The following is a 14047-nucleotide window of genomic DNA, read 5'->3' on the forward strand; positions in this document are numbered from 1 at the left end:
TATATATCCCTCTCGCCCCAGGTGCCACCTGTGTATCCCTCCCTCCCAGCTATATATATCCCACTCGCCCCAGGTGTCGCCTGTGTATCCATGCCAGGTATATATCCCACTCACCCCCAGGTGTCACCTGTGTATCAATCCCTTCCAGGTATATATCCCGCTCACCCCCAGGTGTCACCTGTGTATCCATCCCTCCCAGTTATATATCCCACTCACTCACCCCCAGGTGTCACCTGTGTATCCATCCCTCCCAGGTATATATCCCACTCACTTACCCCCAGGTTTCACCTGTGTATCCCCCCCCTCCCAGGTATATATCCCACTCACCCCCAGGTTTCACCTGTGTATCCATCCCTCCCAGGTATATATCCGCTCACCCCCAGGGGGTCACCTGTGTATCCCCCCCCTCCCAGTTATATATCACACTCACCCCCAGGTGTCACCTGTGTATCCATCCCTCCCAGGTATATATCCTGCTCACCCCCAGGTGTCACCTGTGTATCCCTCCCTCCCAGGTATATATCCCACTCACCCCAGGTGTCCCCTGTGTATGCATCCCTCCCAGGTGTATATCCCACTCACCCCAGGTGTCGCCTGTGTATCCATCCCTCCCAGGTGTATATCCCGCTCACCCCCAGGTGTCACCTGTGTATCCATCCCTCCCAGGTATACATCCCACTCGCCCCAGGTGTCACCTGCGTATCCATCCATCCCAGGTATATATCCCACTCACTCACCTCCAGGTGTCACCTGTGTATCCCTCCCTCCCAGGTATATATCCCACTCACCCCCAGGTGTCACCTGTGTATCCCTCCCTCCCAGGTATAAATCCCACTCACCCCAGGTGTCGCCTGTGTATCCATCCCTCCCAGGTATATATCCCACTAACCCCCAGGTGTCATCTGTGTATCCATCCCTCCCAGGTATATATCCCGCTCACCCCCAGGTGATACCTGTGTATCCATCCCTCCCAGTTATATATCCCGCTCACCCCCAGGTGTCACCTGTGTATCCATCCCTCCCAGTTATATATCCCGCTCACCCCCAGGTGTCACCTGTGTATCCATCCCTCCCAGGTATATATCCCCGCTCACCCCCAGGTGTCACCTGTGTATCCATCCCTCCCAGTTATATATCCCACTCACCCCAGGTGTCACTTGTGTATCCCTCCCACCCAGGTATATATCCCACTCACTCACCCCCAGGTGTCACCTGTGTATCCATCCCTCCCAGGTATATATCACTCTCACTCACCCCAGGTGTCACCTGTGTATCCATCCCTCCCAGGTATATATCCCACTCACCCCAGGTGTCGCCTGTGTATCCATCCCTCCCAGTTATATATCCCACTCACCCCCAGGTGTCACATGTGTATCCCTCCCTCCCAGGTATATATCCCACTCACCCCCAGGTGTCACATGTGTATCCCTCCCTCCCAGTTATATATCCCACTCACCCCCAGGTGTCACATGTGTATCCCCCCCTCCCAGTTATATATCACACTCCCCCCCCCCGGTGTCACCTGTGTATCCATCCCTCCCAGGTATATATCCCACTCACCCCAGGTGTCGCCTGTGTATCCATCCCTCCCAGGTATATATCCCACTCACCCCCAGGTGTCACATGTGTATCCCCCCCTCCCAGTTATATATCACACTCCCCCCCCCGGTGTCACCTGTGTATCCATCCCTCCCAGGTATATATCCCACTCACCCCAGGTGTCGCCTGTGTATCCATCCCTCCCAGGTATATATCCCACTCACCCCCAGGTGTCACATGTGTATCCATCCCTCCCAGGTATATATCCCACTCACCCCCAGGTGTCGCCTGTGTATCCATCCCTCCCAGGTATATATCCCACTCACCCCCAGGTGTCACATGTGTATCCATCCCTCCCAGGTATATATCCCACTCACCCCCCGGTGTCACATGTGTATCCATCCCTCCCAGGTATTTATCCCACTCACCCCAGGTGTCGCCTGTGTATGCATCCCTCCCAGGTGTATATCCCACTCACCCCAGGTGTCGCCTGTGTATCCCTCCCTCCCAGGTATATATCCCGCTCACCCCCAGGTGTCACCTGTGTATCCATCCCTCCCAGGTATATATCCCACTCACCCCCAGGTGTCGCCTGTGTATCCATCCCTCCCAGGTATATATCCCACTCACCCCCAGGTGTCACATGTGTATCCATCCCTCCCAGGTATATATCCCACTCACCCCCCGGTGTCACATGTGTATCCATCCCTCCCAGGTATTTATCCCACTCACCCCAGGTGTCGCCTGTGTATGCATCCCTCCCAGGTGTATATCCCACTCACCCCAGGTGTCGCCTGTGTATCCATCCCTCCCAGGTGTATATCCCGCTCACCCCCAGGTGTCACCTGTGTATCCATCCCTCCCAGGTATACATCCCACTCGCCCCAGGTGTCACCTGCGTATCCATCCCTCCCAGGTATATATCCCACTCACCCCCAGGTGTCGCCTGTGTATCCATCCCTCCCAGGTATATATCCAGCTCACCCCCAGGTGTCACATGTGTATCCATCCCTCCCAGGTATATATCCCACTCACCCCCAGGTGTCGCCTGTGTATCCATCCCTCCCAGGTATATATCCCACTCACCCCCAGGTGTCACATGTGTATCCATCCCTCCCAGGTATATATCCCACTCACCCCCCCGGTGTCACATGTGTATCCATCCCTCCCAGGTATTTATCCCACTCACCCCAGGTGTCGCCTGTGTATCCATCCCTCCCAGGTATATATCCCACTCACCCCCAGGTGTCACATGTGTATCCATCCCTCCCAGGTATATATCCCACTCACCCCCCGGTGTCACATGTGTATCCATCCCTCCCAGGTATTTATCCCACTCACCCCAGGTGTCGCCTGTGTATGCATCCCTCCCAGGTGTATATCCCACTCACCCCAGGTGTCGCCTGTGTATCCCTCCCTCCCAGGTATATATCCCGCTCACCCCCAGGTGTCACCTGTGTATCCATCCCTCCCAGGTATATATCCCACTCACCCCCAGGTGTCGCCTGTGTATCCATCCCTCCCAGGTATATATCCCACTCACCCCCAGGTGTCACATGTGTATCCATCCCTCCCAGGTATATATCCCACTCACCCCCCGGTGTCACATGTGTATCCATCCCTCCCAGGTATTTATCCCACTCACCCCAGGTGTCGCCTGTGTATCCATCCCTCCCAGGTGTATATCCCACTCACCCCAGGTGTCGCCTGTGTATCCATCCCTCCCAGGTGTATATCCCGCTCACCCCCAGGTGTCACCTGTGTATCCATCCCTCCCAGGTATACATCCCACTCGCCCCAGGTGTCACCTGCGTATCCATCCCTCCCAGGTATATATCCCACTCACCCCCAGGTGTCGCCTGTGTATCCATCCCTCCCAGGTATATATCCCACTCACCCCCAGGTGTCACATGTGTATCCATCCCTCCCAGGTATTTATCCCACTCACCCCAGGTGTCGCCTGTGTATCCATCCTCCCCAGGTATATATCCCACTCACCCCAGGTGTCGCCTGTGTATCCCTCCCTCCCAGGTATATATCCCACTCACCCCCAGGTGTCACCTGTGTATCCATCCTCCCCAGGTATATATCCCACTCACCCCAGGTGTCGCCTGTGTATCCATCCTCCCCAGGTATATATCCCACTCACCCCAGGTGTCGCATGTGTATCCATCCTCCCCAGGAATATATCCCACTCACCCCAGGTGTCGCCTGTGTATCCCTCCCTCCCAGTTATATATCCCACTCACCCCCAGGTGTCACATGTGTATCCCCCCCTCCCAGTTATATATCCCACTCACCCCCAGGTGTCGCCTGTGTATCCATCCCTCCCAGGTATATATCCCACTCACTCACCCCCAGGTGTCACCTGTGTATCCATCCCTCCCAGGTATATATCCCACTCACCCCCAGGGGGTCACCTGTGTATCCATCCTCCCAGGTGTATATCCCACTCACCCCAAGGTGTCGCCTGTGTATCCATCCCTCCCAGGTATATATCCCACTCACCCCCAGGTGTCACCTGTGTATCCATCCCTCCCAGGTATATATCCCACTCACTCACCCCCAGGTGTCACCTGTGTATCCCTCCCTCCCAGGTATATATCCCTCTCACCCCAGGTGTCGCCTGTGTATCCATCCCTCCCAGGTATATATCCCACTCACTCACCCCCAGGTGTCACCTGTGTATCCTCCCCCTCCCAGGTGTCACCGGTGTATCCCCCCCGAGCCTCATCCTCCCCGGGGTCTCTATCAGGTCCAGCCCCGTCCTCTCCCCCCAGCCCGCACCTGTACGATGTCGAAGACCCGGTGCTTCTCGGCGTAGACCCCCAGCTCCGGGGACACCCGCAGGGGCCGGGCGCAGACGTCCATGGGGCCGGTGCCTGGGTGCGGGCGGAGGGCGCCTCCGGACTCAGCGCAGGCAGCAGCCGCCCCTAGCAACGGCCGTCTCCAAGGACTCTGCGACGTCATCGGCGTGCGCCGCCGCGGGACCGGAAGTGACGGAAGTGCCGCGCGTGGAGGGCGGCCATAGCCTCAGGGAGGGCAGGCTGTGCTGAGGTCAGGGGGTGCTCGGTCAGTGAGCCGGGGGTGTCAGATTGAGATTCTGGCCGGCACAGGGTGGTAAAATACATGAGAGACAAGCAGGGCAGAGAGGGGCCTAGGGGGCAGCGGAAAGTGAGAGGAACACCAAGTGAGAAAACACAACAGTTTGTAAAATAACCAACATTTTTAACAGCTTCAAAGCAGAGAGGGAGGGAGTGTGCATGCGCTTTACTCTGTTTATGTAAAAAAATCCTTGTAAAATCCGACAGACACAACTTCATACCAACTAATCGCATCTTTCCCCAACTGTGTTCCAGAAAATACATTTATTAAGGGGGTGTAGCACCCAAACACTACCCCCCTCCCCCCCAAAAAACATCCTTACAGAGCCCCAAGGTAGGCCGGCCTCGGCCTCTCCAGGAAAACCCCAGCTGGTTCTCTCAATTGGGACCCAGCCACACACAGCAGCCTCTCAAAGGGCGTCCCCAGTCCCCAGTCCTGTCCACCCCAAGCTCATTGTCCATCACCTGCCCATGCTCAGTCCACCACCAGCCCATGCTCTGTCCACCACCAGTCCAGCCTACCTCTTCATGTACACCTACTCTGAACTTCAGCCACGCTGCTCTCCAGGATGGTTGCCACCTTCTACAGAGAATAAACTGGCCACTTGTGAGTGTTTTTGAAATCTGAAAGGGGCATGAGCTGCTACTTGAATAGCAGATTGTGAGAAAATGTATTTATCCATATTTCTTAACACAGTAATTAATCTATTTGCTAAACAAACATGTTGGAATACGCTACACAGTATCAACATTTGTTGGATGGCTTACATGGTTTGTATCTGTTCATTTAAATTTATTGTTGAAAGAGGAGAAAAATACCAGATTTTAACAATTTTAATGATGGTTTTTACTTTTACCTGTTTACTAGCCTGGTGGGTAAAATACAGATTAGGTGGCAACTTTCTCCAGCCCAGCTAGCACAGTCCACAGTACAAGCCTACCCTAAGTTAGCCCCAGTCCGTTCCAGTTTAACAGTCCATCACAAGCACAGCCTCGCAGTGCATTGCAACCTGTTAGGTCTAGCGTGAGCCACTACTGCAAACAGTCCCCGTCCTCTCCAATAAAGCCTAACAGCTGTTCATCAGCCCACCCTTACAATACAGACCCATCGTCTTCGGTGCAGCCTCACAGCCCATCGCAAGGCCAGACTCCTAGTACAGATCTGGCCTCCCAATGCGGCCCCAGACTTCTCTAGTACAGGCTCACCTTACATCACCCTGACAGCCTCACAGTGCAGACTTACTTCTCTATTACAATCTCGTGACACTCCCCATCTCCACTAGAGCCTCCCAGAACACCCAGTGACATATCCCAGGTCTCTAAGTAAACCCATTAGCCACCCTTTTGTTTAGCATAACCCAGAGGTTTTAGGGTTCAACATTCCATGCTTGAGTAGCTCCTCCAGTCTGAGGTTCTATGCATTCTGGTACTTGTAGACCAGAAGTCACAATGGTATAAACAGGGCTACGAGAACTACTATTCAAAGAAAAGTATCTGGACTGGATGAACTACACATTTGTTGAACCAGGAAAGCCGCAATCTCAGCCTCATTACTTTCCATCCCATACTCCTGATTCCCTTGAACAGCCCAGGTGGACTTTCCAGTTCCACCAAATGCAGCCTCACCCTCCCAATCCAGGCCCGGCTCAGTTTTAACTTGTTACAACCACCACCAACCTCTAACCACCCAGTGCGGCCACCACCTTTTCTGTTCACCCCTTTTAGGGTTGAGCCTCACCCTCAATGCAGCTTCACTGTCCGGCACCTAGTAATCTCCATTCCATCCAAGACACTCAATCCGTGCTTAATTTGTAAATAACAATGATAGAATAAGTGACAGGACCCATAGTTTTTAGTAGGAGCCGGCGATGTTGAATGCTGAGGTTTCCAAAAACCAAAGCTGTTTACTCTTGATTACACCAAATCCCTCTTTCTTTCATTATGCACTTCTTGTTGTTCTTTTTCATCACTGTCTTTTCTCCTGGTCACTGTTTTCCTAACTTTCTGTTCTTTTTTTCTCCTTCTTCTGCCTTTCTCTAACTTGTTTTGAGTCAAAGTCTGATGAACAGAAGTAATTAATGGAACCAACAAATGAGTGCCAGTGTTTAGCACCTGTAAGCAGCAGCACAAATTGAGCACTGGACCCAGTCCGCTTCTAGCATGAACAGCCCCACAATACAGCAAATTGTATGAAGGCACCTCACTCCTTTTTAGATACTATTGAAGGACACTTGCAATTAAATGTCCACCTGCCTCCTGATTTCACCCTTGCCCCTGCCAGTTAGAGAACCAAAATCTAAGGTCATCTTACTGCTCTAGAAGCATATGTTGTTTGTTATAAATATGTGCACTGTCTTAGCCCATATAGTTCCTCTCCTTGGCAACTGCTGGGGAGAATCTCTGCCTGATTTTTGTGATCACTGGTTTTCAATAAATGTATTTTGCAAACCCATCCCAAACAGTCCATGCAAGCCACTCTTCTCTCTCCTCTCATTCATCTACAAAAAACCTCTAGGATTTGGGCTGCTTTTCTGCAGTTTGTAATTGCAGTCATGATAGAACTAGTGCTCAATTTGAGCAAAGGGCAAGTTGTGACTGCTTGGGTTTTGGCCTCACATTTACCACCTGTCTTTAGTGGAAAAAGCAAGGGCAAAACACAGAAAATGCAGTATGAGGAAATGCAACATTGATTGTAATAGAGTAGACCGTAACAGCCTCATTCTGAGTGCCATGCAAGAATCCGCCACAGAAACCACCTACAAAATAATCTTATTGCATAGTATCTGGTGGGTTTTGCACCTGATTAGTGTTTTTCTTCTTTGCAGTGACAGTGTTTGTGACCGGGTTTGCCAAGTGTATTCCACACATTTTTTCCTGGTTCTGTCTGAAGGAAATAAAACTTTCAAAAACACAGGACCAGGCACAACATACAGCAAACCCGTGACTTAAATTATTTGTGCCCAATTTTAAAGTTACCTTCGCTCTCAACCTGAGGTGTGTCAGTTGGGAACTGTCACGAAGGGGCATAGCTTAGTCACTGGGATACAAGGGATGAAAACCTCAAATTCCTTAGTTAAAAAAGGGCTGTAGGGTTGAGGGGTGAGATGACCAGTGTTTAGGATAGACTGTTTCCATGAAGCACAGTGTCAGTACTGATTTGCATTAGGTGTGTCTCTGTCTAAAGTGGCACAGTGGGCAAAAAACGATGAGTTGGAATGCTACCCTAGCCAATTGCCACTAGTTAGACTATTTTAAGGCATTCATCCCATCACCTTTAGGTGTTTAATTGTCAGTAATATGACTAGAAACCTACGACTGGCACATCTTTCCACTGTTTGTGAATGTAAAAAAGAAGCAATTTGCACCCATTCAAGCAATACTTTGATGTGTACAGATTTACAATTTCGTTGGCATACCAGTCATTATATACATAATTAAGTTTCTACTTCAAAAAAATGAATAAGTTAGAAGCTCTGCGTTGAGTGAGAAATACAAGAAAAAACTGACACAGACACAGCAGATCTGACTTGGGGCAAACAGACCCAACTACTAAGCCAAGCATGCATCTGGGTCCCAACATGTCATGCCCAAAACACCTCCCCAAAGCCACTCCCCTGCCCATCCTGCCTAGACTTGGTAGTTCTCCCTGGAAACTCACGGCTACAGTTACGTACAATGCAACAGCCTGGCATCCTTGCACAGGGACCACTTATGTTAAATGTATTTTCATTGCAGGCACTCTTCTTCATCTCTGTTATGAGAAGCCTTGATAGTAAAGTTGTCAAATGGGTTCTTGTAGGTGCTGCTCCATGATTCCATCCTCACCTTTTAGAAATCCTTTTATTAAATTACTGCCAGGTCATGTACTTAGCCTGAGCTGCAGCTGTAGGCACACCAGGAAATATTTGGCATGTATTTCATGCAACAAACATAATGTAAAATATTATCTATTCTCTTCAAAATTCAAAATAGTATGTTTCTTTGACACGTGGAAGCATTTCACCTCAGTCCATCAGATTATATCACTGCACAGGCAGACATTTGTTAAAAGTGATTGTTTTTAAACATGAACTTAGAAACATTAATGGCTCCCGTCACATCAACTATCAATGCTATTAGTGAACTAAGAGGCAGGTCAAGAGTCATGTAAACCATACATAGATTCTTATTATAGATGGAGCGACATCATAGTCCATTAAATCAAAAATAAGAGGTGCTTGTACGTGCAACATCCTGAACTGACACAACAGACCTGACTCATGGCCCCCAGACTCAACTTCCAACTCGACGACCCCAGCGACTCCAACTCCACCGACCTCCTGGAAAGCTTGAGCAACATCGGCCTCAAGCAACTCGTTACAGACCCTGCCCACATCGCAGGACACACAATATCAACCCCATCTTCACCTCCAGCAACAGAGTCAGGTACATCCACACCACAACACTCACCTGGTTCGACCACCACAGCCTATACTTCACCATTCCCGGACCCACATACCCCAGCACCGTGCCTGCCTGATTTACACGAAGAAACAGGAAAAAGGTATCAGAAGACCAGTGGAACGATACTCTCCACTCCCACCTCCCAGACTCTACACATGATCCAGAACAAGCAGCGAAGAGCTTCTCCCATTTGATCACAGAATGTGCCAAAGCCTTCACCCCCGCAAAGACAGCCAAGCTCAAAGAACAAAGCAAAAGAGCAAGGTGGTTCACCGAGGAACTACACTCCTCAAAATGCAACTTCCAAAAACTTGATAGGAAGTGGCGCATCAGCAAAAAAACGAAGACCACACCTCCTTCAGGACCGTCCTCAGCCAGTACCACCACCTCCTGAAAGGAACCAAGAAGAACGCACTAGCAGACCACATCAAAACCAGTACAAACCACAGCAAAGAACTCTTCACCATCGTGAAGGAGTTCAACAATCCCTCAGCCACCAAGAACGACATCACTCCCTCCCAGGAACTGTGCAAAAACCTTGCAGACTTCTTCCATGACAAGATCTCAGCTCTCTACGAAAACTTCGAACACAAACCGTCCACTGCAGATAGCATCAACCAGCACACATGCACAAAAATAAACCCTGAACACCTTCTCACTCACTGGGAACTCATCACCATGCAAGACACTATCTCAATCATGAACTCCGTACACTTGGGAGCACCCACGGACCCTGGACCCCAGTGCGTCTTCAGACTCAAAAGTAAGACATTTGGCGATGAGCTCATGAAGGTCCTAAATACCTCCATCACTGTGGCCTCCTTCCCGGAGGTCTGGAAGCCAACTCAAGTGAGGCCCCTCCTGGAAAAACCATCCGCTGACCCAGCCGAACGGAAGAACTACCGGCCCATTTCTCTGCTTCACTCTCCAGTAAAAGTCCTCCAGAAAGTGATCAACCAGAAACTCACCCAACACCTAGAAGACCACAACCTCCTAGAACCCTCCCAATCTGGCTTTCGTGCTAACCACACCACCAAGACAGTCCTGATCGCAACCACAGATTACATCAGAGCCCTCCTGGACCACGAGGAAACAGCAGACCTCATCCTTCTGGACCTGTCCGCCGTGCTTGACACCTTCTCCCACCACATCCTGATCAATAGACTCCACCACATCGGGATTCCAGGAAACTCCCTCCGATGGATCACCTCATACGTTACTGGCAGAACCCAAAGGACTCATCTCCCACCGTTCACCTCAGAGCCCAAGAAAATCATCTGCGGAGTCCCCCAAAGGTCGTCCCTCAGCCCGACCCCCGTCTACACCTACATGACCCCCCTGGCCATCACTATCAGGTCACACGGACTCAACATCATCTCCTATGCCGATGGCACACAGCTCATCCTCTCACTGTCCAAAGATCCTTAAAACACAAAAGCTAACTTCCACAGATGCATGATGAACGTGTAGCAGGGTGGATGAAGGACAACTGTCGCAAACTCAACACCCAAAAAAATGGAAGTCCTCATCTTTGGGAACAACACCTCACCATGGACTGACACCTGGTGGCACTCAGAGCTCAGCACACCCCTGCTCCAACAAACCACGCCCGCAACTTCGGCGTCTTCCTAAATAGCAACTATTCATGAAGAAACAAGTTTTTACACTCTCATCTGCCTGCATCCACATTCTTCACATGCCCCTCAAGATCTTCAGGTGGCTCCCAGCAGACACCAGAAGGACCGTAACACAGGTCCTCATCTCCAGCAGTCTGGACTACGGAAACACATTCTATATATGAATCACAGCACACTTCCTGAAGAAACTCCAGACAATACAGAACTCAGTGACAAAACTCATACTTGACATCCCCAGAAGGACCCACATCATACCCCATCTCAAAAAATGTCACTGGCCCCCGATTCAGAAGAAATGCCAGTTCAAGATGCTCACCCACGCCTACAAGGTTCTGCATACATCAACAAATACTTGACCTTACACCAACCAACCAGACACCTATGACCAGCTTCCCTCTCCCTCACAGGCACCTCACAGATCTATGGATCCAACAGTGGAGGACACTCCTTCTTGCACCTGGCAGCCAAATCCTGGAACAACTTCCCCTTGCACCTCAGGACTACACTGTCACTCCATCAATTCAGAAGAGAACTGAAGACCTGGATATTAGAATGATCTTTCCTCCACACAGCAGCATACAGCGCCAGTGCCTCGAGATCCTCACAGGTGATTTGCCACGCTCTATAAATGTTTGATTGATTGGACTACCAAGCCAAGAATGCATTTGGTTGATGCCACCCCTCCCCCAAAGTTACGCTCATTCTGACACTCTCATTAAGTGTTTGCTTGAGATTTTTCCTACTGATTTGTGGCAGGGATTAAATGACCTTATCAGTATAGAACGTTGCTCTTGGCAGCAACCACATTATTAGAAAGTTTTATGATAAACACAACCTCATTTTCAACAGCAGCATAACCAAGGCCTACAAAATGGGCCTAAGCAGCATCCTTACTAACCATTTATAGAAAGTCACTTCCCAGGATCTCAAATTGTGGTTGATGGGAGAACCTGGTGCTTCAAGTCAGGCCTTCTAAGTGCATAATAGGCATGCAAATTAATACCTGCAACCTCCCTTTGGAACCATCCCTGCTCCATCTCCATTAATAAGGAAGGAAAGTCCTTCTGCCCCCTGTAGCTGTTGTTACTAAATAGGTAAATCACCTCTTTAAAGAGCCACAGATCCTGACTCCCAAAAAACACAATTATTACCACCTCCTTCAGATTTTTAGCTAAGCAACATCTTGTAAACAGAAGTCACTAGAAAATGGCGTGAGTATGAGAAGCAGAACATCATTTTGAATTATTGCCTGTTGGCAGTGCTCTGTTTGTTTAAAAAAAAGTGTCAGTGCCAAAGTAATTTTCGAGAAGGCACTGTGCCTGGCACCACCCAGTGCCCAAGCCAGAGTGCCCAAATGCTAGTATCAACTACGACTAACTACTACTAACTACTACCCATCCCATTCAGAGATACAGATTTGCTATGTTTAAAAACAGACAGACACCACCACCATGTGGTGGAGTGTCATAAATAAGTGCTTGAGTTTAAATATAAAGTGCTGGTGCCTAGCACTGAAAAACACTGGCACAAATGAAGCCCTCCATGTCTGGCTTCATACATTCCGGAGACACAGAATCAGCCTGGCGAACAGAGAAGACCACCTCATAGTTAACCATCCTGGTGAACAGGTTCAACGAATAGGGAGGTGTTTTGGACAATCTTCAAATATATTTATGTGTTTATTTAGACTCAGAGGGCCTCATTACAAGTGGGGCAGTCTCTAGACGCTCTTGCAGACAGTGAATATTGCGAGGGTGCTGGTGCATCCTGCAGACTACAGCATTGCCGCTGGCTCGAATACGAGCCGGAGACAATGCTGTAGCCTGTTTCCCGCTAGGCCAGCGGGCGGAAACTCAGGTTTCTACCCTAGCGGGAAACTCTTAATAACTGGCGGAGAGGTCGCCACGTAGGCGGCGGCCACACTGTTGGGAGTTTGGTGGATGGCCTCTCCCATCCGCCAAACTCGTAATAGGGCCCAGAGTCAACAAATTCTTTTAGAATCTATTGCACAGGGGTTTGCCCTCTCCCTGACACTTTTTAATGCCTACATGTTTCTCTTGACTCAAATACTGGACGATCATCAGGTAGCATTAAGGTTTAACCAGTAAGACATTTAGATACCCATCCTCCCAGAGAAAAGCGCTGAGAAGTAAGTAAGCATTGTGGGGTGCCTAAAAAAGTGTCTCCTTTAGGATGAAGGAAAGTTGTGTTTGTCTGACCCAATCAAATACTGAAGTGCTCATTGACGGCGGGTCATCTCAGTCATTTCCTTTCAACAGACCTTCTAGTCTGGGCTACCACATCTCATTCTAACAGGTTAGAAATGTGGGGATAAGTTTGGGCTCAGGCTTCAACTTCACCTCACAAATCAATGCAGTGGTTGAGACCTAACTTCTAACTCCCTCTCCTGCACGTAATCCACCCATTCCTACAAACTGTCCATCAAGCACAGGTAATACTTGACCTTGTCCTGGCAGAGTCAGTGCTTAATTTGTGCCAGTGGGAGCAGGAGGGGGGCATCCGCACTCATTTTTGTGGGCTAGGACTTATTTTTTATCCTAAGACATGGACCCAGACCAAAAGAGGGAGATGCAGAAAAGGGAGAAAAAAGGAGGAAGAGAAACGAAATTAATGACAAAGTAAAAAAAACAAGGATAAAAAAAAACTCGAAAAAGGCAGAAAGTGAAGGGTAACAGACGAAAGAGGCTTCTGGGGAAATTAGGCCTGCTTACCTTTCGTATTTTACGACACCGGAGTTTGGCACTGCTGTTACAGGCTGTTAAACTTTACGTCCTTGTATTTATTTATTTATTTATTTACAAATTAAGCACTGGGCAGAGTGCACTAATGTAATATAGTCTACAATGGCTTATACAAAGAAGCTTGTTGCCAGACTGTAAAGCATCAGGCAGCCAGAGTGTGCCTGTGCTCGCAGAAACATTGATCCGGCCATTTAAAGGCAGTGCTTAATTTGTAAATAAATAGGTGCCGGTGCCCAAAGCCCTCCTCAGACAGGCGGCTGCTGCAATTAAATGTGTGAACACGGAATAGTAAAGCAGCGTAATCCTGAAGCCATCTCGGGCCTCTTCAATCCATATAAAGCCACTCCCTGCCCCTTCAGCTCACTCTTGCAGCTTTCTACTTTCTCTCATTGTGACGCTTTTTCGTTTTTCCCTTCCTCTGTCTTTCCAATATGTGTCTTTTGCTTGCAGCAAATGCTTGAGGCAGAAGAATAAGCGCCGGCCCTCGAAAATAAGTGCCAGTGCTCAGCACCGGAAATAACAAGCACAAATTAATCACTGTTTAAAGGCCTCTAAAGGGCTG

The 14047-nt window shown here is 49.4% G+C and overlaps 1 protein-coding gene across 2 annotated transcripts in view; it reads right to left on the reverse strand.

The window, feature by feature from the left end:
- AK8 (adenylate kinase 8) overlaps positions 1-14047 on the reverse strand; it is a 424031-nt gene that overhangs the window by 394498 nt on the left and 15486 nt on the right. The window contains exon 1 of one of the 2 annotated variants that reach the window (XM_069237122.1): positions 4327-4524. The exons of the other annotated variant lie outside the window; for it this stretch is intronic. Coding sequence (XP_069093223.1) covers positions 4327-4509 — 183 coding nt within the window. The 5' untranslated portion in view covers positions 4510-4524. Of the gene's footprint in view, positions 1-4326; positions 4525-14047 lie in introns of those variants that run through there. 2 annotated transcript variants of the gene reach the window in all.

Source organism: Pleurodeles waltl, chromosome 6 (genome assembly GCF_031143425.1).
Source record: "Pleurodeles waltl isolate 20211129_DDA chromosome 6, aPleWal1.hap1.20221129, whole genome shotgun sequence".
In the NCBI taxonomy this organism is placed as follows: Eukaryota; Metazoa; Chordata; class Amphibia; order Caudata; family Salamandridae; genus Pleurodeles; species Pleurodeles waltl.